Here is a 23573-nt window from a genome sequence, read left to right as displayed (position 1 = left end):
TTCTTATTTGCATGACAGATAATCTTCTGTTGAGGCTCGCACCAGCAACTCACAGCAGTCCTGCAACCAATTTTGCCCAAGTTTGTCAAAAAGTGAATGCAGTTTTACTCTCCACACCTTTTCTTTCATATCAGATCTCTTTGGTAGTATAAATTAATCTGAAATATGTACAAAAACCGAGAATTTTTTTTTTCCACTTAGTTTAAACAACATTTGCAAACATCACGAGTCTGTACTCTGATAAGGTTGGATGCTCTTGAACAATGAGATCTTTAAGAAAGTGTCCTAAGCACATACTGCCAGCATGATTTCAAATACAAATAAGTAAAAAAAATGACCAGGATGTATTGCTACACCCCCGCGTTAACCTGCTTGTAGCTGCTCCTTAATTCGGTATCAGGGATGCTGGGACCGAACTATGTTAAGAAATCGGCTCCAGATTGATTGCGCATATCATTATAGGTTGATGAAGCATGGGTTGTATTGTTGCAACTTTTGTTTGTTTGTTTGGGCTTCACTTTATGCTGGCAGTACATGCCTGTGTGAATCCTTACAGGCAACATTTATTTATTTATTTATTTTTTACTGCATGGCCTTTACAGCCTGCAGACAACCTGGAGCATGCTTACCAGGTACATTCTAAAAAGCTCTCCATTTCACACATTCATACAGCTGCAAGCAGTTTTATCACAAGCCAGGCAAAAAGCAAAGCCAACGAAAGACCACAGCCAGCCCACTGAGTGGTTGCTGTTAGATTTGACACCATGACACTCATCGGTAAGTTAGTGAAACTCCCCTGTTAGTGAGAGGCAAGCTCATTAACACAGCAAGCTTTATACTGCCAGAGTACTTTAACTCTGTCATTTTTTGCAACATATATATGAAGCCTTAGTCACTCCCATGAACACAGCAAACTTTTTTGTAACAAATTGTAGAGTTCAGTCCAACTAATGTAATGAGCAGCTGCTCAGTAATATACCACTCACATAAGAAAACACCTCAGAGTATTAAAAATGAGTCTGCGACAAACTGAAGGCACATTTATGCCACTAAAATGATTTTTCAACAGTCTAGGCTCTTCTTATCACAACTGCCAGTGTGAAGGCAATGACAGTAAAGGCTTGCAAATAAACACTGCCACCCGGTAGCATAGCCACTAACAATACAGGCAGACCGACCCAGAAGTCACAACGAGTCACAACGAGTCAACAGAAGTGAACAAATCAGGTAAAGAATGCACTCATTAAATAAATTCCTCTTTCCTATGGCTTTCCGAAGAGGGTATGCCCTGCAGAAAGTTGGCTATGCTACCTACAGTAGGCGGGTCTCCGCTGGGCCTCTTAATGGGCAAACTCAGAAGCAAGCAGCGAGTAGTAGCGCTTAGAAAGCCAGCCTCTCCCTGATGATGCACATGCTATGTTGTTCTGCTGGTGACAACGCACCCCTACCTCTGGGCTGGTGCCATCACAACCCCCATTCATGGGGCCTTCCGCACAACACTCTTCTTTGCTCTGAAAATGTGATGCAAGGGAGTGGAAGCTCCTGCTTACTTTCAATCAATGCACAAACAACGTTCCTCCTTGTAGTAAGAAAGAATTCATGAACTCCTTGTAGCAAAAGCATACTCGTGACAGCAGACCTTTCCTTGCTTTTACAGACTATGCATTTGACAGTACTTTATGCGTAAGGTAGCTGGCAATAATATAATTCTAGGCTTTAAGTAATGAGAGTCATTAACGAGTCGTTACTTATTCTAGGAGAATAAGTAACGAGAATTGATAAATAAATAAATAAATAAATAAATAAATAAATCAGGCACTCATCACAGCCTCAACAACATGTTCACTGTTCGAAAGAAAGTGAAGAGCTACAAACCAGTGCATGTTTAGCAACCAGTAATGTTTTATATGAGCCTTTACCATATTTGCGCCTACTGTCTAGTACCTGAGCTATGTGACGCACACGTAAGAGACAATCATTTCCAAAATGCACGAGCAAAGTAATAGCAATTAGTAGCCTGGTAATCAAGGAGACATCTACTGATTTCATACTACATATGGAAACAAAAATTTACAAAAGTAGAAGAAAAATAATTACAAAATGCCAGTACTGAATTCACTGGTAAATATTAAATGCATCATGCACACAGCACCCATTATTCAAACAATATGAGCTACAAGTGAAAAAAAAATTAGGTAGCATCTAGAATTCAGTTTCCTCTGCAGAAAAGAAAGAAAATTCTTGTTTGGCAAGTGTACGCACTTGTCACTCTGCTCCATTCTCACCATTTAGTAGGCGGTAACAAGCCTATGCAAATTGCAGCAACAGACTACATAGAAACAACTCTTTTTTGTTGTTGAAAGTACCACAGAAGGTATCACAGCGTGCTCAGTTAAGCTATAAATATGAAGACACATTAAGGAAAACAGAAACGACATGAAATGTTTGAACACAGCTTACAAGCTGCACACGATTATAAAAGAGAAGCAGTGCGATGTGGGGTGTAGCTCAAGAGACAAGTTGAAAAACCACATGAACAAGTTTAACTCTTCACTTGCTCATGATCTACCACTTCGCACGGCTATCTTGACACAGCACTCCAGCAAATGTTTTTTTGAACCATTCATGCCACGCGCTTTTCTTTTGGCATTACTGTGAGGCTAAGCCCCACAACTTCCTATATAGGTAAACGTCATGTTGCATGGACTGTCATTGCTTAAATCTTGTGAAAATGACAGGGTTGGAATGTATTGTTGAGGCAATGCTGTCCTTGCTTCTATGTTTCCGACATAATTCTCAACAGAATGTACAGGCTCGGAATAAATCTAAGTGCACTATGTTTGGGTCAAAGTAAAACAAAACTTGAGAAAAGCCCACCTCCTATGTTTCTTTTCATGCATGTGCATACACATAAACGTCACATTTTTGCTTGTGAAATTAACCCCTACAATTACTATATGAACAATTTTCAAGAAGTATGTGGTAAAATTTCCAGAAAATGACATGGTTATGGAAGACCTCTTTAATTCAATCCGCAGATAACTCTGATTGACTAGTTGGCGAAACAGAAGTTCAGCAAGTTTGATCTTCTAGACCTACACGAAGTTATTCCTTCCAAGTTTTTCTCCCTAATGGCCCGAATTCTAGACAGACCCAAAATGAAAGGTCAACGTCCAATGCATCGCCGTTCCCTTAGAGTTTGAATAAGAGGTTCCACTGTATCGTGCTACAGTACTCATTTGGAATCTACAGCACTGACTCGGAACATAAGCACAACACGTACCATGACAGGCCTGCCACGGCCAAGGCTGGGGTCTGCAGATCTGCTTCGGGAGCCCACCTTGGATTTGTCCGACCGCTCGCCGGGCTGTGCAAAGTGACAGTGAAGGAATTAAGATTCCAACTTGCACTTGCATTACACTGAACAAACTAATGCTTTGAGAAACATAGTGGCAAACACACTGCATGCGGACACTTGGCCACTGGTCCCAGCAGCATTCCTTATAAAACCAGCATCATCCGCACATTGCTCCCAAACAACCCAGTACACACAGAAGCGTCAAGAAGAACCAATATTTATAATGTGCTCGTGCACGTAAGATGTATACGTATGCATGAGTGCATAGTAGTGCTTAATATGAACCGAAACATAGTGCCAACGATCAAGTGGGTCCCAAGGGGCCAAATGTAAAAGTGGTTAACTAAGGAAGTGCCAGTAATCAGAACAGCACTCAATTTTGGCTATGTCGACATTACTGCGTATGGTCGGGGCCACTTTGAACGTGGCCATCGTGTTGCAGTTTTTGTTGATGGCAGCTGCAAGCACATACAGAAAGAAAACAGAGAATGGTCTGTATCCCTGATGAAAGCATGGAAATAATGTTATTGCAGATACCACGATCGCTGCACTACTTTTGCAGCCACTAAGATAGAACTGTTGCACTGATAAAATATGCCGGGATGAACCAGTAAATGTTAGAGGTGTATATTGTCCCCGTACTGGCTGCGTTTTTTTGCGCTTATTGCATAAAAAAAAAGTTAGAACGCACTACTTTACACAGCCCAGCCAGTACAAACAAAAGAATGGATCACACCATGCATGCTTCCATGTAGATTTGGTTCCAGCCATAAGATTGAGAGGAACTATTAAAGGCCAATGTCACACACTGGAATGTGTGACATCCGCCAAAATTACAAAAGCTTTTCTTTTCATATAAACATTATTGACCTTTTCCTGGTACTTCGAAATTTGCCACAGCACCTCAGCAGCTACTTAAAGGGGTGGTGCCATCAAATTTTTTGGCATGCATGTTCTTTGCTGTAAGTGTTTCCTACAGCTCCAAGAAGCATGATAAATACACCAAGATTCGTTTATTTTAGCTAAATAATTTGGCATTGCTCTACTTATGTGGACCATTTTCGGTTTCAGTTTTGCGGCGCCGGGTTGGGCAGTGATGTCGATGCATAGGTGGCTTGGTCACGTGACCACACAAGGCTGTGGCGCACATCGTCCTGAGTTTTGTCTACTCTCACACACACTTGCCACACAAGCGGCAACAAAACACTGAATGCCTTCGCAGGTTTTGATGCGTAGCACTTAGCAAAGAAGCGACCGAATACAGCGACTAATACAGCAAGTAATTGGCGAGTAATAGAGCAACCGATGTTTTGCTGCTACGTTGGGTACGCTCGTTTCGGAGATGGCGGAGGTTGCTCACATCACTACAGATCTGGTGTGACGTCACGACAACTGCCATAGCTTCTCCTATTCTGAACTGTTAATGTTGCTGCACAAGCGATGGGCCTAGATCACGAGAGTGAGCATTCAGTTACACTTTTAGTGAATTAAAATATATTCTACACATTTGTGGTGTCCAGCCCTTCGTGTGGAGAGTCCTTGTATACAGAGAAAACCCACAAGAGGCTTGGGATAGCCTCGAAATTTGGTGGCACTACCCCTTTAAATGCAAACAAGTAATCTCACAAAAATAAAGGCATGGACTGTGGACCAGAAGGCAGTGATAAGTAAAAATGTTTGTTGAACTGCCATAGCTATGCTGACCACAATAAAAGCATTACATGAATGTAGACAAAGCTTCGCCCTGAAATATTTTTCGCACCCCAGGAAATATATTAACACAATGTACCGGTACCCTGACTTCAATCAACGCTGGTCAGAAAACAATAAAAGCTACAAAAAAAGAACAAAATTTTAAGGAGTACTATAACTCGTATTGACCCTAAAAGGTCATCAACCTATAATAAAACCATACCTAAACAATTGAAAGCATCTGCAATGATAATTAAAAGCAATAAAGCTTACTTGTCCACAGGTGAAGAACACTACACGTGCAATCAACATTCCTGAGTTTGCGGCGATAACAGTGCACTTTCACTAGCATCTAACCGTAGTATGTTATCGCATACTGCTGGACAAGGGGAGCCCTGTCATCACACTGAGCAGTCTTGCGAGGGAGTGCCTTGCTGCTCGGCGAACCTCACGTTTTATTTCATTTTATCATTGTTTTCGTTCCATACCCCCTTCTTCCTCCTTTCCCCCTCGTCACCTCGCAACTGGCAGAATAAAACAAAAGTGGTTAATGTGAAAGCCAAATATGTACCCACCCTAATGATAAATGCCATGGAGTCAGCCAACACATTATGTCCCGTTACTTCCTCTACCACACGAGTACAAAAATAAAAGCATTGTGCTCCCTTCCCCTATATTTATCTTCCCTTTTTTTTTTCCAGCTGCTCTCCAGCCTGAGCATCTCCATTAGTTACTGGTAGAGAGCAAGGGGAGGGCATTATCCTCAAGGACAAAAAGAAACAAGAAGGTGTGAGTGTCTCTCTTCATTTTTATTTATTTATTTTGTTTTTATGGAGAAGGCAGAAATAGAGGTGGTTTGTGAAGGCAAGCGAGAAAAAAACATGAACCTCAATTTCTTCTCCCACCCCTCCTCTCTCTCTTTCCTTCAATTTTTTTTTCTTCTTCTGTAAAATAAGGAACAATGGTGCACTAAGAACAGCCATGCAAGTTAGACTGAAGAGGAGCTAAACGAAAGGACTGTGCCCAGGACAGAATGGTGCTACACGGGTTAATATCCTTTGATTGGAGCAGCCACGCTTTGAAGAATTCAATTTATAACTATTGAATGATGGACAGTGATAGATATGCATCAGGAGCTCTACATTTCAGAGTAATTTATATGAAGCAACTGTCTCTCTTTCATTTTGCATAGACACAAAAGCATAGACACAAACAAAACCTAGAACAAAACCTTTTGTTCTAACAAACAAAACACAAACAAAACCTTTTGCATAGACACAAACAAAACCTAGAATAAACAAAAAAAAAAAGAACGCTGAGAAGCCCAGCCCCATCTTTGATTTTTATGTGTTCCTTCGCACAAAGGTTGACTTCCGAGTGAAACACCTGGCAGGCGGCGAGCCTCTACCTTTCTTCCCCTTACCCGCCGGTCCCTTCCCCACTGCCGATGCAATGCGTGACCTCAGAGGCAGACACACCCGACCGACTAAAGCAGACGCACCCAATATGCCATGCCTCCCCGCCCTCTCCTTTCTTGACTTCTCATTACTCTTTAACTTCTAAGAGCCATTCTTCCAGGCCTTCCAACATGGTTGCCCTCACCCTCTGTCACTCGCTCTCCTTCTCTCACTCATTACATCACAACCTCTCCTTTTGCCACTTTCCACAGGGGGAGCAAAATGGTCAATCTTGTTTGCACTTAGTGAGGATAGGAGCACTCCCATTGAATGCCGCACCAACTACCCTCTCGACGACGTGTACACCTGCCCTGCCTAATGAACCATTACGTGACAAAGCCCTAACCCAGGGACATGCTTTGCTCTACCTGTGTACTGTCTGAATTGAGTTCGAGATGAAAAAGCAAAAAAAAAAGCTATCATATTGCTTTATTATTTTCTACCAGTAATTGCATGTACTACATTGCATCACTGTCAGTTTCTAAATATACTATACTACATAGAAAGTCAATGTTGCCAAGGTTGACATATGTGAACACACGAAGTCGTGCAACAGTCTATTTTTACATCTTTTCATTAAATTAAAGGGACACCAAGGAGGAAGAATGACCTGGTTTAGATTGACAAGCTGCATTCTGATAACTCTAATGCCATATGTCTCACTATCATAAGTTCATCATTAGCGGAGAAAATCAAGGTTGAAGTTATATTTTAAAATTTCACACCGAAATATTCTCACATGGCATCAAACACTTCAAAATGTACTTTGTGTATTTTTGCAACGTTGGCTCAACTAAATTTCTTGAAACTTCGTATGTTAGGTCTATGGCACCCACAGATAGCAATGTACTTCATATCTATCAATTATAAGCTACGCTGGACTCAAAAGACACGTTAAAGATCTATGACATCACGGCGTTTGGTACAAGAATCTCAAGGTGGCGTCTCCACCCACATTTCCTTTTCATGCGTTTTTTCGCTTACCAAGCGTCATGTCATGTTAAGAGTGGTGTTTTCGAGATTGTGAAACCTCACTTTACTAATATGCGAAAAATCATTTTTTTCTTTAATGTTGGCGGCTATATGGAACAGGTCATGAAGTGGAAACAAAAGTCAGCTAAAGACACACATTTTTCTCACAATACCTCAGCATACCTTTTAAAACGAAAGCAACTTGCAAGTGTGTGCTTTTAAAAAATTTTAAGTATTGCATTTTCTTTGCCAGAACTATAATATGATAATGAAGCAACAAACCCCAATTAAAACCAGTTGCCTAATGGCAGCATTCCAGGACTTTATGTGCCTTTGAATAGACAACTTTGACTTGGCCTTCAGCTATTTCTTCCTCTAGAATCGACTGCAATTGAATTATGGATTCTGAAGGAACATAAATGTAGGAAAAAAATCTGGGACAAAAGATGGGTCAGCAGTTCCACTAAAGGGTGGAAAACGGCTCAGTGCAAATATTGTGCTTGATGAAAACTACGCTCTTGCTGCCATGTGAATTGCCAAAGGAGATACCTCTATGAAATACTTTGTTTAAAATACAGGTGGACACGTTATGAAAGCATGCAAAAATGAACACTTCAGATAGAAAGCATGTGAAAATGGGCACTTCAGATAGCAAAGTGTGAAAGAAAAAAAGAATGTGCATCTCCACTTGCAGTAAATGACATAGATTCTGAATGTTTCTAATGATCAAGTACTTCATGGTTTACCTTTCCAAATTAGGCAAAAGCTTTAGCACACTAAATATATCTAAATATTTGGGCGTCCTGAGCATGTGATTTATGGGTCAGGGTTTTAATAGCATCTACACATTGGTTAACCGTTGGCCAAACAAGTGCAGCCATTCAGAACCATGAATCATGACCACTTCAGATCATGTACAGCAACCACCACTGAGAGGTGCTTCTAAACTGCTCGAACAATAAGAGAGAGCAGGTGGTAACTGACCCTTGCCCTGTAGCAGTGGTCGTTGCTGTCACGGGTAACTGCTTCGGCTGATCCCGCAGCCGCCGCCTGATGGTGACTCCCGTCGGTGCCCAAGATGTCGCTCGTCCGATATGCTACCTCCGGGTGCTTCTTCTTCCTTGTGAGTGCTGGTTCCAGTGCTACATTCATGGCCCAAAGTCAGTCCCACATCACAGAAAAGTCAATTCTTATTAACGAGCTTACGGCACATTAATAAGAGTTAAAAACATGAGAAGGACAAGCGCTCATCTTTCTCATGTTTTTTTAACGCCATAAGCTCGTTAAGAATGAACTAACTCGCCGAACAAGTCACTCTGCTTAACTCTTATGTTGAATTCCAATAGCAGAGTCGGAGCAGCTGATGGATTCCGTGAGCAAGCACTCGACTCTGGCATGGAGCAACACCTACGAAACTGCGATTGGAATACAATCCCTGCCACCGTAGTAAGCATATAAGCAAGGAAGAAATGAAAGTCCCTAAGCTGCCCAGAATACCTTGCATGTAGTGTTTACATTCTGCTGATTCCGCTGTCATATTCTGTTGAATTGCTGCTCGTGCGTAGTGGTTTCAGTGTGGGTGGCATGATCCGATTAACTGCTTGCGCAGTAGCTGGAGCTTACCGACTTGGAGCTGTCGCAAAACATGTCACAGCGGTGGGGCCCCCAAGTGTGCGAATGTGTTAAAGAGAGTGCGTCAGGCTGAATTCTGGTCCACTCTGCCAATTTCGGCGCAGCAACTTTTCCTGCTCCTCCGAGTCACTGCCGCTCTGAATCCACTCCGACTCTCTCATTAGAGCACTTGACTTCCACCCTCACTCTGCTATTGGAACACACTTGCTTCAAAATAGCAGAAAAACTTGCCCCGACTTCGCCATTGAAATTCAGCAATAGATACCTGTGAACTTTTTGGTTTAGAAAAGCACCATCATAAGGACACCAGTACCGAGGCCCACAACTTAAAACAATTATTTTGGAGTAAACAGATTTCGCAGGGTGTATATGCACATCATAAACCATGACTTATCTTTATGCACAGGACAATAGGGATAACAAACAACAACAAGCAGTAGTGTTCTTCGACTATGTTCAAGACTTCATTGTTGCACACTTTGCCTGTTTATTGAAGACATTTCAATAAACCTTCTTAAAGCAGGTGTTAATTACTCTAGTGCCCTTTTACAGCCAGCATACTTGCAAGAGTACAGCTGAAGATTGAGAAGTGAGGCTTTATAAAAAACTTATTTCATCAAACATCTATGAAACATGCGTGAAATCATGTGACGAGCCACCACTCAAGAACATTGGGAAAATTTAGGATGGCTGGCAGGTGTGACTATAGAATCTTCACTATTCCAGAAAGTTTGGGGTTACATATTCCTGATTCTCAATTGCGGTGAGAAAAACAGATAAGTAAATATTAGTGGCATATTCTGATGTAAGGAACATGAATAAGATGCATTTTTTTTAGCATTTGAGATTAAAATAAATTTGAGGTACAGACATAAAATTTGACAGCACGATAACTCGTGAGATAAATTTGTGTGAATACACACACAATATCTATAAAACATCCACAAAGAAAAACTCTTAGCATATTTCTAATCAATTTGAAAGTGTATGCCATGCATCTAAGCACAATACAGACCTCCTCGTGACATTGTCATCACTTTGGTAATAATATAAACAACTGGCAACGACCTGCGTCACAGGTTTGTATACGCATTGCCACAGAATGATGTTCATCACTGTTCTGCAGAATGAAGGGCCAGCAGTGTTTACGAAAGGAAAAAAACATGGTCCCACTTCACTGAGCACTCCTTGAAACCAAAACTGTGACTGAGCCCAATAAAAATGTCTCCATGTAATTAACAGTTACACACTCTAGGAAATGAGGCTTCAAGCCATAACAAGTGGGTCGTTAGCCACTTATTTTAACTGAACGAAGATAATGCAAAATTTCTGGGTCCGTACTTATTCAAAAAAATAATGTTTGAATTGCTCAACAAACTGGTGATGGGGGAAGGGCTCATCTATTTGCAGGCTGATAATTGAATGATATGTGAGGTTTAACATCTCAAAACCACCGTATGATTATGAGAGACGTCGTAGTGGAAGGCTCCGGGAATTTCGACCGCCTGGGGTTCTTTAACGTACGCCCAAATCTGAGCACACGGGCCTACAACATTTCCGCCTCCATTGGAAATGCAGCCGCCGCAGCCAAGATTCGATTTCGCAACCTGCTTGCAGGCTGATAATGACTTGTATTCTCCTCGTAACCGTCTAAATTAAGTAGCCTGTTCTACAGAACAACAATGAAAGTTGTTTGAGATATTTTGTTGGAAACGTTAAAAGAAACCAATTTTGAAAACTACATTCACAATTTTATGACATGTTGAGGGAAGGCCTTAAGATCTAAATTACATGATGACATTCAAGAAAATTAGTATACAGTTTAGGACAAGCATGATCACATATGAGAGTATACTGAAATGTCTATTACTATGAATGAAGTGCCGACTGTGTCAGGTGAAAGAAGTGGAACGTAGATGCCAGCTAAATAATGTCAAGAATATGATTGTGCAGAAGGTCTTTTTTCATTACTTTCAAAAGAAGTTGCACAAGTCATGTACATTTTTCAAATGGTCTGGTAATCTCCGGTATTTATACTGTGACTAAAACAGATGAGTATGTTTTTGTAACTAAAATATTTTTGAACATGAGGACGAGAAATCTGTGTATGTGTCTAGTTTAAAACTCAGTAGATATTTTCACAGAGTGTTGCTTCTTTCTCAACAAGTATTAAACCATGGTAGTGCAGAGAGGAAATGGTGAAATAGTAAAATAAAAGTAAACAACCAAACAAAGTTGTTTTCACAGTTATATATTCAAATAACTGTTGTATGCAATGCACTTCAAGAATGGTGCATGTTTGAAATTTATTATTAACTGAAACTGGAATCTACATGCCATAATTTTCTCACTTTACCTCAGCATGCCATTTAATGCTGTTTAACTGGAAAGGATTCAAGCTACTAGCTCAGGCTAGGAGTGCTATTATATAAATACTTCAGTTAGAACATAACTCAGTAGCTAAAAATAAACATTGAGACAGCAGACACATTTAAAAAAAACAAAAAAAAACATAAATATGTATTTAAAAAAAATGTTAGACTGCTCACTACACGGCTTGTTTTGTCGATCATAAAAAATATCTATGAAATATACAAGAAATATCAATAAAGAATAGCTGCCAGAAAGCAATGTAATAGATACGTATGCTCTTCAAATGATTTTTTTTATGTTATAGTTACCTTATTTTACTTAAACAGACTGACGAAAGCACAGCCGAGAGGAAGTGTTTAAAACACTTGATTTTAATTTTAAAGTGAATAAGCTTCTTTTTTTTTAATGTGCAAAATATAGTCTAGGGTTATAATTCAAATCTGTGAATAGTTATTGTCAGGTTATGCCCAGTAAGATACCTAATTCCCTTGTGAAGCCTAAACTTCGATGCACATATTGACTTCAAACATTGTTTCACACAACACAGTAAACTTTAGTGAACGCAGATTATACACCATGTTAGTTTAAAATAATTTATATCATACCAACTGTGTGCACAAGTACTAGTCCATGTCAATGACAATTATAGTCAGTACCTGTGGTGTATACAAGTTTATGAACACCGATTAAGGCATCTCCGTTCATTCATTAGCTTACGTAGAAATACGACTCGTAAACATGACTTCCACAACTACGTGAATTCAATTACTGATTCTCAGCACGTCCTGCAGCCCGGGTCGTAAGTAAATCTAACACAATCGAGGTTACAAGCACACATCAGTACATGCAAACATACACGCACCTGGTCTCAGAAAATTCATCATTTTCTTCAAATGGGCAACTTCGAATGCGGAGACTTGAAGAACCAATAGCACGACAACACAGCGGGAGATGAGATGAAAGAGGCACTCACACCAACGATGCCTCGTGCAGTCTAACAAAGGGCATAGGAAAATGGGGGGGGGGGGGGGGGGACCAGCAAACGAGCCAAGCGTGACTGATGGCAGCCCATCGTCTGCCGTGCAACAGTCGAGCAACGAAGGGGAAACAAAACAGTTACAAAGAGCACACGTGCGTCACTGCCATGAAGCTACTGTCAATTTCATGCTGTACTACAGCCTGGAATCTCACATGCTCGGTTTTCTGTGCTCCGTCTACAGCTCACCGGATTGGGTAAAGCTGGGCACAACAGTTAAAAAAAAAAAAAAAAGATGTAGGTCAGGAACTAGCTTTCACTCGCACCGCATCTTGTGGCAGGTGAGATAGGGCCCAAATGACAGCTGTGTTATTATGACTTGCATTCTGTGCACTTGCTTTCTATTTCACAATAAACATTGCGTTATATATAAAAGAAGCTTATGTTACGAAAGGTTGATATCTCCCGTTAATTAATTATTCTTTCCTATAAACACAATTTAGGGAACATTCACAGCAGTTCAACCTCAGGGTCTCACGTGAGATCTGTTAGTTTGGTAAGTATGCCGTGCTTTTATGATCTCTGTTAAGAGAAATAGAAAGTTACGTGCAGATTGCTGGCAGCAATGTGAACGTCTACTTCAACTACTACTACCTTCATTTTAAGATGCAGCTAAATGTAGAAATCATTTGAGATTTTATTTTTACTATAGCAATTCATTAATGAATATTCTTAGCATACCAGAATAATGCATTAGCCATGCCATTTTCCTCATATGCAACAGGTAATAAAGAACTTTTTTAACAGTAAAGCTATCTTAGTCTTCCCTGTGCCATCATCATCGTCGGCGTCATAGTAGTAGTAGTAGTAGTAGTAGAAGTAGTAGTAGTAATCACGCAGGTTACATGATCAGAAGGCAGATTGAACAGAGAAATAACTAAAATGAAATGATGACGACGCATGAGATTATGATGATGATGCTCAGAATGTGTAAGCACGTGTATTTCAAACTAGTGGCAGATTTCCGACACCACGTGATCTTGCTAGGCAATCAATACACTCGTGCACTTGCAGCTTTGCTGTACGACAGTTTACACGGCTGATTTCTTTTTTTTTTTTTCATAATTCGTTCATGACCTCTCCCCCCCACACACACATGCACGCGAGAAAAATGTCTCGGTCTGTTGCTGTAATCCGAACAGCATACTCCCTCCTTACGTGAAAGTCCTATTGTGCTCCAACGTGGCCTCTCCTACAACGACAAGTTTAACTCGTCAGCGACTGCTGAGGCGTGACGCTAGAGAATTTCTCAGCCACGAGAATGCGGTGAATGTCGTACAGCTTTCATAAAGAAAAGAAGCAACCATACACAGAAGAAAACCGATGAGAAGAAAAGGCAAGCAAAAGCAAACAACGCAGGAACAAATACCAAGCTGAAGTGTGTGCATGGACTGTAGCAGCAAGTGTATTTCTAGTAAGAGCTTTTAGAAGGTACCGAAAGGTCAGTGGCTGACATTTAAACATGATTTTATAACAAAAAACTTGTCTTGTGTAAAGAGCCGCATTTCATTCAATTAGTTCCCCCCACCCACTCCAGTTTTTTCTATCTCACTTCTGTATGCTATGAAATAAGCGGCTCTCATGTTTTTTAGCAATGGCTGGCCACCATTACCAATAATGTGTCAAATGCCATAGTTGACTCACACATGCCCTTGAAAGCACCACCAGCAATTTTTTTAGAACCTCTTATAAATTATGCAAGATAATACACTCAAACCTGAATATAATGAATGTGGATATAATTAAATATAAGTTAAAACAAAGCAAATGACAAAGTATTTTTGCAATAGATACAGTGTTAGGAATAACCTTTATAAGGAATTTTTGGATATAGTGAACTTATTTTTCTTGTAAGACATAACGAGGTTTGCGTTTATACTTAGACAAAGTAGATCCCTCTTTCCAAAAAGAAAAGTGAAAAAGAAAAAAGAATTTGATGGCAAAAGCCCCAGTAGAAACTGTAGCTATTGTGACAAGATGTTAAGAGCACATAAATCTAACAATATTTTGTTTGCTTGAAGCTGGCTGCTATACATAATAAAGAAATCAAGAAAAAGTAACAAATTTCATTTTATGTTCTTTTTAACGTATTCTAACCAGAAAATTTTATTTTAAAAATATCAGCAACACGACATTCACATTTAGGTGAAAACAAATGACAGCATTCTGGGCAAAATGCCACATTCAGTGCTTCAAACTGTTGTTGCTAAAACTGTGCTGAAAATTATGTTTAAACAATGGAAATTGGAAATTGTTGCCCCAATACTTTCAAAGCTAATGGTGTATCTCTTTGATTGCAACAAGGAGCTGCATACGTGCATTGCCACTGCTAATGTTATGTAATTGGTATTTACAGTGAAAACATCTTGTAGGGTTTCCAAAGCATTTTACATGAAAAAACGTACAATCCAGTGGTGATGCATCAATCTGGGTACATGTATATATGGTGCGTCCAGTGTACAAACAAGGTGCCAATCAATGTGATCAGACAATGTAGAAAAGCTGTAGTTACGGCAGAGCTAACATATAGAAACGTTTTTGGAGGGTCATCGAATTACAGCAGTGGCATACCTGCATCCCCAAAGCATATACAGCTGTGCACATTCACACACACAGAAAATTAGATTGTGGGGTTTTGCGTGCAAAAGGGATACAATAATGAGACACATAATAGAAGCAGCAGTGAGGGAATTTGGGCTAATGTTGACTATCTGAGGTCCTCTAGCAAGCGCCTAAATTTCACTGTTTCATGACCATTGAAATGGGGCTGCCAGGATATGCAATAGAACCCTTGCTCTTGTGCTCAACAGCAAAGCCTTAGCCACTAACCCCCACGATTGCTAGCGCACTTATCAAAGTAAACAGTAGTATTCTTTTTATGCACTAAAGACACCACCAACATGAACCGAGAGGAAATGCAAGTCGACTCACAAGTTGCATCTGGTGGCTTCACGACGACATTTCCCGCTGGTTCTGGATGACCTGGCTGCCACGCAAAGCTCCTCTTGTACTCAGCGTGCAACTGGAATGGCAGAGAGAAAAAGAAGAGGAAAAGAAAATAATTACCGAGTTGCAGCAGCAAATTCAAACTTCTGCCCCACAATTCAGTTTATCATCTCATGCTTTATTTAAACAGGTTACATAGCCATCAGCAAGGCTTGTTACTGCTCAGAAAAAAGTCTAATTCCAGGCAACACATTTGAAAAAATAAACATTGTGAAACAATGGGTGTCGCTGGAAAAGACCTTTCGAGAAACATACTTGTCTTCTTCAAGACAGCAACTGAGAGGCGAAACATTCGGAAACAACTACCAGTTATACGTACACAAAAACCTTTTTAGTGTGATTATGGTCAGATCACCCATCAATAATGAAAGGGATAACCAAATCTAATTTTCATAAAATGTGTGGAATCTTGATGTCAGCATTGTGCTCCAGAGACAATCTAGCACACGCATGTGCATAAGAAAATTGTCTATCTGTGTAGCATGTCACCTGAAGGCTCATATTATAGTGCAAATAAAAATTAATATTACTATAGTTAATATTGAAGGGGCAGTGTATTTATACTATATTCCTTCCAGAGCCCTTGAAGCACATGAATATAAATAAATAAACAAATATAAATTCCTAAATAACTGAAAGGCCTTCACAGTTCGTGAAATGTCACTTTGAAGATGTATACATGCCCATCCAATTATGACACCACGAGGAACAAGTTCACAGAATGTTTATTTTGCCTGCAGCTTGCTTGAAGTATCAGGGTGCTTGTTATGCCTGGTGACAACACAAGTGTATAAATGGTAACTCAGTCATTCATTTATTTAATAAAGACGAAACGTTTGCCATATGATAGCATGCCCTCAGAACTGATTGACAGCTGCGTATATCAATTCTGAAGTGCACGTGATGCTCAGAAAAGACAATAAAAAGTGCAACTACTGCGTGTATGCCTTATAAACTGTGCTTCATAATATGCTCACCATGGTGTCAGCTAAAGTATGTTAACTTGAGTCTCCTTTTAATTGCAGGTGTGTTGCCTGCGACAGTCAAGTTTCCGCACAACTCGAGTCGTTCAATTGAACATGGCTACTGTTTCTATTTCCTGTGAGCACAAGTGTAACATGCCATAAGGTTCACATCGTGTGGGCACTAAAGGTAGCGAAGACTGCTTCATGTTCCAACACTCAACACAGATTTTACATATAGTATAAAGGGCACACTGTGTGAGTGTATGAACAGTATGCGAGAACCAGTAGAAAGCACAAACACCACAGTTTCTTCCATTAAATATATTCATGCTAAACAATTCAGTTAAAAATAACATTTCCTTTCATGCAACATCTACGAAGATATCACCAACAGCAATGGTTAGCTTAACCCTTTACTGCCTAATGTCATGAATTTGCGACATAACGAAAAACTTCTAGCAAGCAGGTCCCGAAATGTATGCCACCTTTAGCCCTGGCTGTTAATTACTCACTGAGAGCGCAACTGTCAGCATGAAAAATCTAGCGCTATCTCGTGTAATGTATTTTATGCTAGGACCAATTGTTCTGTAGCTGATGGCAGATAGCATGAAGCGCATGCAAGAGCGTTCCCTTTTTCATTCTTTCTCGCCTGGCTGACACAAGTTCCGTCTTCAATAATTTTGTTTATATGATGTGTATGCACTCAAGACATGGCACCCGACATGTTACGTAGTTCTGAAGTTCGTTTTTTATGGCAAGATCCTCGCTTCTGTGGCATGTGGAGAATTCGCGACATGCACAAAAAGTATGCATTATAAGTGCATTTTAGATCATTTAACTGTGGAATGATTGAAAAGATGCTATTCAAAGCTCGAAAATGATAATTTATTTTCTTTGGCATTTTCATAATTCAGGTATTAAAGGGTTGTCAAGAAGGTTCACTAAAAGTTAAAACAATGACTGCATGTGTTTAGTACATTGCGGTCGTGCGGAATTTCAGAGTGCTAAGTAAATATGCCGAGTCAACAATTTTTCCCCTAAAAGTAAACACAGGTTCCCTTCTATTGCAGTATAGTACACGAAAGACTAGCCTTCAATTTGGTGCATTAAAAACACCATGACTAGGAAGCAAGCAAGTGAAAACATTGATACACAGAAATGTGTATGCTGGATGCCCTCGAGTGGACTACAAAAATACACGTAACTCAGACACAGAGGTCATGTCTCTTTGGTCGCACAAGTGTAAAATTCCGCAATATAACACCATTTATCACCATTAAAGCTCGATCCCCATTGGCAGTAGATAAATTTTAACCATGCCAATACTTTATTAAAGCTATGGTGAGGTGTCAAACACACCAATTATTTATTTATTTTTTGTGAGCTACCATACACAGCGATCTTAAGTACGGCTGTGAGCACCACATGTTTTACCCGTTTACTTATTTTGAATGAGAAATGCAACCAACGGTCGTACACGCCAGAAATTATGTGCGTATAATATTCATCATATTCTCTGTTCGACACACATGACAACTCACGCGAAATTTACATTCGATTAGTCTTCAACACGAGCGCGCACGCGAGCTCAAAGTGCGCCAACTTGCACACCTTAGAGAAAAACATATACAACACACAAAGTAAAAGGTTCACGGTTCCACACTTGCAATTTTTTAAAGCATGCTGCAATGCACGTTCCGTGCATACAATGCACTGCCTCGCATATTACGCAACGAGGGCGTTTTCACGGCGAGATTTTCACTCATTGCGTCCACTGCAAATCGGTCACAGCGCGTCCCTAAAAACGGCAACGTAGCACACGTCTAGCCTCTCTTTAAGTGCCTGCCGTTTGCCTTGGCCTACTCTCCGACAGGGAACGCGCACGCTCAGACCGGACGTAATTAATGCACACACGGACGTGTCTGCTACTCACTCAGCGGCTCATCAGAAAACAAGGCCGCTAGATCCGCCCGTCGCGGAGACCGGTATCCACCACATATCTTACACGGAGGCGCCGGAGGAAAAAAACTCGCTTTCGGTCCCGGAAACGACACCTGAACTCGCGTGCTCTTTGGGGCGCGAGGAGGAGCTAAGTGAGAACCGGATTAAACGTCCGCGCGGCGACCAAAACAGAACCATGCGAGACGTAAACACGGTAAGGCTAGGAACCTGGCATCGCGGTGATCGCTCGTAACGGTAGTTGCGACGATTTCACGTTACCATGTTGACGAGGATACGCCGACGAGGGGCCAAGCGATCGAGCTTTCGGTTGATCTTTCACGAGACGGCCGTGGCGGCCGACATGTTACGAAACGGAGCGGATACCCCTCCGCTCCCTCGCGTTCCCTCGATCGCCGTCGTCCTTCGCTGCCGTGGAAACGGCCCGTCCAGAGTCAAAAGAAAAAGAAACATTGCCCGCTTGGATCGTTGGCGCTGCACTACGTCTCACCGGGTGCTGCGGTTGACGACGCGGCGACGACAGGTCCAGCGCTCACGACGACGACGCCGAATACACGGCGATTTTCTTCAGCGCCCGAGGGAGACTTGTTTCGAGCAACAAAGCAAGAAAACGTGCGTCCCATATGGAGACCCCACAGAACACCTACCAGCTTGGCGGCAAGGGGTACGTCGGTCGACCCTCCCTCACGAACGAGGCGCCGTTGTTAGTTGAATCTTTAGCTCACAGATGGCGCCACAAATCTAAACTCGTATTGTGTGATGATGGATGGTAGCGCAGACAACGAACACGGACAAGAGAAGGCACATAGACACAATGCCTTCTCTTGTCCGTGTTCGTTGTCTGCGCTACCATCCATCATCATGCAACCATACCAACAAGCCCAAATCGCCACCCTCGTATTGTGGTTCTTTTTGGCGGCTCTTTTGAACGCTTTCCATCGACTGCATTGCGAATAAACGTGCACGAGTGGTTGCTCCAACTCTGAAAAGCAGAAATAGCTTGTCCTAAGACCGCTTTCGACACGAAGAAAACGTTTCTACTGCGCGGAGAAACCCGTGGCGTATCTCCTGCCCAATTTTAACGAATCGCCGTGCGTGCGTCAGCTACGATGTGGAGTCTGTTCAAGCAGCCGGACTGGACGCTTTAAGACTTGACGCTTCGCAATGTTAAATTATTTTTTCCTACGGCGCTCTGACGACTGCAACTGAGCTTACTTTAGTTTGCATCTTATTCTCTGTTGTTGTTGTTGTTGTTGTTGTTGTTGTTGTTGTTGTTGTTGTTGTTGTTGTTGTTGTTGTTGTTGTTGTTTCAACGCTACCTTCTCAACTATATCGGCTCACGTTGTTTGCTCTAACAGAGCTGCTGTCCACGAAACACTGGCACTGCATAATGAAGTGAACGGTGCATTGTATGTAGATGCAGAACTATGTTTTGTTGCGAACGACGGACCGATCCCGCCGAAGCCACCACTGTTGCGAAAGACGGCGACGCCAACACGGTCCCGATGGCGCCACTGCTTCCAACTCCGCCGGGAAGGTCACCAGCCGTTTGGTAGCGTATGTTTATCAGCTCGCGACTGCTTCTGCGCAGAGCTGATAAGACGAGCGGACGAGACGACGGTGAGTTAAACAAGGTTTATGTACAGCATATATACAGAGGCGTTACAATTTCGGCACTGGGGCCGACAGAGACTCGAAGAGCCGAGCTCTCCTCTCTAACACATAGGTCAGCCTTTCGCCTAAGACCGCTGACTCACACACATGTCGGCACTCCGACACGGGGACGCCTCTCACATAGGACCGCCGATCGCGACGCGCCGCAGGGCTTCTTTTATTTACACCGGGTCCAACCAAAATGTCCAATCAGAAGCGCCGCTGGTCGTCAGGGCAGATTCCGCCAATGGGGGTCGCCGCGCCATGCGTCAGACCACCAGACACGCGGACGCCGGCTCGCTGTCACGCGCGCAGCTGACTCAATGCACGTGGGCCAGGGAGGCGCCGCGCGTGTTCACTCCGTCGAGTTGATCGCGCCAGGCAGACTGCGGGCTGGCCTTGACCCAGATTGCCTTTTTCCGAGGCACGGACGTTTGACGAGGACTCGCTGGCATAACAGCACCCCCGCCGCCAGACAATGCACCGGAAAGACGAGCTGCTTCCACGGGGCTCGGATGTCAGGTGCGCTCGTTCGCCAGGTCCCTCCAGGTTCGCCTCCAGGGCCATGGGGAGAATACAGCTCCAGACTGTTCCGGGAACACATCCGATTTTTGACGACGGATCCCAGCTCCACTGGCTTGTCGCCACAACTTGTCGACCAGTTTCACTCGTCTCTTCTGACCATCTTCGGTTTCAGCACTTGTCGATGGTTCTGCAACTTGCCAAGAACGGTTCGACAACACACGACACAAGCAAGTGCCCTCGGTCACCCGACAGAACACCAGACAAAGTATAGTACAACATATACCTATCTACGTGTCTATTGGAATTTTGTTCCCTCTACATCAAGAGGCACATGTGGGACACAAGACTCTTAAAATGACAACTCAATTTTTTTTTCCCACGTACAACAACGTAACGAATTAGAATACCACAAAGTTGGCCCCTTGAGATCACTCTGAACGAGAGCGCTCAGCCCAGGTCGTGATGAGGTCAAAATTTTGCCCCGAATCGCCAGCCAGAAACCGAAAGGTTGAGAAGGTACTAACTAAACGCACTGCTCAATGCACCTGCATTAACGTTTACCTTTCCTTTTTTTTTTTCTTTAGCGAACGTCAAAGTTGCGCTGTGGAGCAACATGCTCCACCTCAGTAACCGGCCACTTTTAGGCGACGATACCTATGCGGCACCAAGAGCGGCTCACACTTGCGACGTTGCACAGGGGAACAACGATACGGCTTGCTACGGATTGACTCCTCACCGCTTAGCTCGATATCGTGTTCGATCACCCTCGTGTTTCCGGGGCGGTCCGAAAACACGTCTCCAAACTCGGAACCAATCTTTCTCAGGTCCTCTTTCTCAGGTCCTCCTTCACTTAAGCTAGGCTCTAGGTTTATCTGCTCCCGGATTACTTTCGATCCCCCTTCAATTACCTCACTAGAACTCAAAATTTCTGCTTCCTCTTCCTTTGAAGCATTCAACAACAGATTTACGACCGCTTGATGTTGAACGTATGGTTTCATCAAGTTGTAAATTTTGTCCGGCCGCCTTCCTAATTTCACTTCATAATTTGAATCGCAAGGCTTCGATAATACTGTGGTGGGCCCTTCCCAATCAACCTCAAGCTTGTTCCTTTTGAACGGCTGCAGCAGCATTACCTGACTCCCTACTTCAAAAGCACGCTTCTTCACCGATTCCTCGTAGTGCTCCTTCGACAGCACTTTTGCCGCGTTTTTCTGGCTTTCCACTCGCGCTTCAATTTGGCTTTCCACTAGCGCTTCAATCGAGAAATCCTCACGCTGCTCTCGAATGAGCGTCTCTCGATCAACTCTCGGCAGCTCGCTCCAACTTTCCGCTACAGGCGAGAGCGTTGCAACCCTCTCGCTCTGACTCAATGGCGCCATGTCGTCTCCCCTTTCTCCGGAAACCGCGCAGCTAGGTTCGGCGACGGGCCGCTCGCGTGACTGCTCACATGACTCATGCGGAAACTTTCCTTTCTGGGGTTCCGTCGACCCGCCGACAAGGTCACTTGAGAGTTCACCGCATGGAACCAAGTCAAGCTTCCGCGAAAGCTTTCGCGCTTGCGATCGCGTGAGAGCCATGCACGCTAAGTTGGGGAAGAACGATTTGCCCTGCTCTTTGAGAAGCTGCTCCGAGTTGTTGGAGAAAAGATAAGGAAAACGATCATTTAGCGCGGCAGACACAGCTGCTTCGGTGCGAAGCTTACCGAACGGGCCTTCAATGACAACCGTGGCGATTGGTAAGCGAACACTCTGCACCTCGGCGACTTGCCTAATCCACGCGCATTCTCCTGTGAAGTCATCCGGAGACACCAATGAAGGATGGACAACGTCCATGGTTGCCGCTGAGTCTCTAAGTGCTCGGCACGTTTTCTCATTGACCCTAATTTCTTGGAGATACGGCTCCAACAACCGAATGTTTTTTTCTGATTCTCGGATCGTTGCGAAGGCAAACTTTTCCTGACAGTTTCTCGCGATGTGCCCTTCCTTTTTGCAGTTGTAGCAGATTAGCGGCTTCCGTTTGTTTTCCGATTCAAATGCCTGTGTAGTAGAAACCTCACTCGATTTCTCCGCTTTTGTTTGCCCTTCCCCTACGCTGTCCTTCGTAAGAGACGGGTCCTTTTTGAAATTACGGTGCGGAACGGGTTTCCGTTGATCAGGTTTCCTTGAAAAGCCCTCTTTTCTCTCATCCTTTTCAACGCGCACTGCCCTGCTGTGCAACTTTCGGCGAGTATAATACTCCTCAGCTAACTCTGCTGCCTTGTTTAGCTGTACTTCACCAAGTCTGTCCTGCAGCCAAAGTCTGACATTATCCTCGATGCAGCGGTAGAATTGCTCCAATGCAACGCATTCCACAACTTTATCGCGATCGTCATACACACCTTCGCCCTTGAGCCATTCAATCAAATCGGCTTTAAGACGAAACGCGAAGTCAACGTGTGACTCATTTCCCTTTCTAGCATACCGGAACCTTTGCCTGAAAGCCTCGGGTGACAACTTATAACGTCTCAAGAGCACTTCCTTAACCTCGTCATAGCTCTCAAACGCTTCCCTCGACAAGCAAGTTATCGCGTCGGACACTTCGCCGGGAAGAAGAGCTAGCAGGTTCCGCGCCCAAAGAGACCGCTCCAAAGCGTTTCGCTCACAGACGTGTTCAAACTTGACGAGATACTTCGCCATGTCCTCGCCTACTACGAACGGTGGCAGTTGGTCACGAATTCTAAAACCGCTGACCTGAATCGTCGGAGAAGCTACGCTAGGCGCCTGCGAACACTGTAGGATTGCCAATTCTAGTCGTTTCATCTCAAGGCGCTCCTGTCTCTCGGCCTCCTCGCGACGTTCGCGCCTTTCAGCTTCTTCGCGAGCTTCGCGCCTTTCAGCTTCTTCACGTTCGCGAGCTTCGCGCCTTTCAGCTTCTTCACGTTCGCGAGCTTCGCGCCTTTCAGCTTC

At 43.0% G+C, this 23573-nt stretch overlaps 1 protein-coding gene across 6 annotated transcripts in view; it reads right to left on the bottom strand.

Moving 5' to 3' along the window:
* LOC119174691 (uncharacterized) overlaps nucleotides 1-23573 on the bottom strand; it is an 84702-nt gene that overhangs the window by 25221 nt on the left and 35908 nt on the right. For 2 of the 6 annotated variants that reach the window (XM_037425720.2, XM_037425721.2), the window contains exons 2-5: nucleotides 15452-15542; nucleotides 8464-8621; nucleotides 3284-3367; nucleotides 1449-1511 (exon numbers count right to left, since the gene is read on the bottom strand). In XM_037425720.2, coding sequence (XP_037281617.2) covers nucleotides 1449-1511; nucleotides 3284-3367; nucleotides 8464-8621; nucleotides 15452-15542 — 396 coding nt within the window. Of the gene's footprint in view, nucleotides 1-1448; nucleotides 1512-3283; nucleotides 3368-8463; nucleotides 8622-12346; nucleotides 12466-15451; nucleotides 15543-18711; nucleotides 18868-18940; nucleotides 19096-23573 lie in introns of those variants that run through there. The other 4 variants (XM_037425725.2, XM_075885133.1, XM_037425723.2 and 1 more) reach the window with 4 other exon arrangements.

The sequence above is a fragment of the Rhipicephalus microplus genome, unplaced genomic scaffold (genome assembly GCF_043290135.1).
Source record: "Rhipicephalus microplus isolate Deutch F79 unplaced genomic scaffold, USDA_Rmic scaffold_72, whole genome shotgun sequence".
In the NCBI taxonomy this organism is placed as follows: Eukaryota; Metazoa; Arthropoda; class Arachnida; order Ixodida; family Ixodidae; genus Rhipicephalus; species Rhipicephalus microplus.
Note: the sequence above shows the minus strand (reverse complement) of the source record. Positions and strands in the feature narration are given on the sequence as shown.